The 1494-nt window shown below is 41.6% G+C and overlaps 1 protein-coding gene across 1 annotated transcript in view; it reads right to left on the bottom strand.

The window, feature by feature from the left end:
* The window catches only part of LOC106535418 (kinesin-like protein KIF16B), a gene marked incomplete in the record, with an annotated part of 37573 nt that overhangs the window by 35048 nt on the left and 1031 nt on the right, over positions 1 to 1494 (bottom strand). Inside the window, 1 exon segment of the mRNA XM_014032417.1 lies at positions 434 to 547. Within this exon segment, the coding sequence (XP_013887871.1) occupies positions 434 to 547 (114 nt within the window).

The following is a 1494-nucleotide window of genomic DNA, read 5'->3' as shown; positions in this document are numbered from 1 at the left end:
CGACAGCAGACACTGGACGTGTCGACAGCCCACACTGGACGTGTCGACAGCCCACACTGGACGTGTCGACAGCAGACACTGGACGTGTCGACAGCCCACACTGGACGTGTCGACAGCCGACACTGGACGTGTCGACAGCAGACACTGAACGTGTCGACAGGCGACACTGGACGTGTCGACAGCAGTGTTTCCTCTATCCGAGCAGCCCCTTCAACAGGATCAGACAGTCAAATATTCACGTTTATTTAAATCTATTATAAGTTTGTATCAAACAGCAGCTCTTTGTCCTCCTCTGAAGCTCTCAGTTTGTCCTTCAACACTTCATACGGTTGGTTTTAGACATTAACAGACATAAGACACCTGTCCCAGGGGAAGACTGGACGGTGGACAGTCAACCGTCTCACACCACATGAGACATGACAGCAGTCCTTACCTTCTCCTGAGAGACGAAGCCGGAGCTCACAGAGTCAGAGGAGTCGTAGGAGAAATCATAGGTGAAGGATTTGATTCTTTCTCTCATCGAATCTCCAACAACGTTATCTGGGATCTGAACAAAGTGGAAGGAGGACAGGCTTCACATTTCCATGGACATGTTCAAACTCAGACTTTATTTGTAGTTTAATGTGTGTAAACATGAGCAAGCCTCAGATTCTTTTTGATTCTCTSAATCCTCTCCTGAATCCTTCTGATTCTTCTGGTTTGACTCCCTCTGTTCTACTCTGTGAAAGGCTTTTAAAGGGYCTGTGACATCAGATCTTTGTAATTAACATGAATGCATTTTTGGAAAGRTAACAYTGATAACATGTTACAAAACAAATTTCATGTTGCTGAGATCAACAGTTGTTGAGATATTTGCATGTGAAGAAACAGGAAGTGATGTCATAGGGGAATGTCTGCATGTAAACAGAGCGTTGTAACAAAAGCTAACAACACAGACTGTAGARAAGAATCTGATGTTTCTTTAGATTATTTTTAGTCTCTATCAGAGATGAAGAAGAATTAAAGCTTAAATAATTTTGTTTTAATAAACAAAAACCAGGGGGTTTATTTTATTAACGAGTTCCCCTTTGATGTCACTTCCTGTTTCACTTCGGCTGAGCCAAATACAAAAGAAAACAGGCCAGTTATGTGAGGAAATGGGTAAAATCATGTGTATTATGCCAAGTTTCTTGAGTATTAAGATGTTTTCTTTGACTGTATTTGAAGAGTAGGCATGTCACAGACACTTTAACATTGTTTAATGATAAAGTCTGTGAGTGTCTGTCAGGTTTTTACCACTCATTGCACTCCTGATCCTGCTATCTTCAGCTATTTTAAATCTTTTTGAAGCTTAGCTGAGCTTTCTGAAACAGCTGTATTTGATCCAGTAGATCAGGACATTTTAATATCGAGGCTGGAGACTTCTGAAAGGTCCAGTTTTAAAATGGTTTAGACCCTACTTGTCTAACAGAAGCTTCTCGGTCCAGTTGGGACAGCTTTTTTCTTCTGTTGCTC

Source organism: Austrofundulus limnaeus, unplaced genomic scaffold (assembly GCF_001266775.1).
Source record: "Austrofundulus limnaeus strain Quisiro unplaced genomic scaffold, Austrofundulus_limnaeus-1.0 Scaffold1445, whole genome shotgun sequence".
Classification (NCBI taxonomy): Eukaryota; Metazoa; Chordata; class Actinopteri; order Cyprinodontiformes; family Rivulidae; genus Austrofundulus; species Austrofundulus limnaeus.
This window is presented reverse-complemented; position numbering and strand designations above follow the sequence as displayed.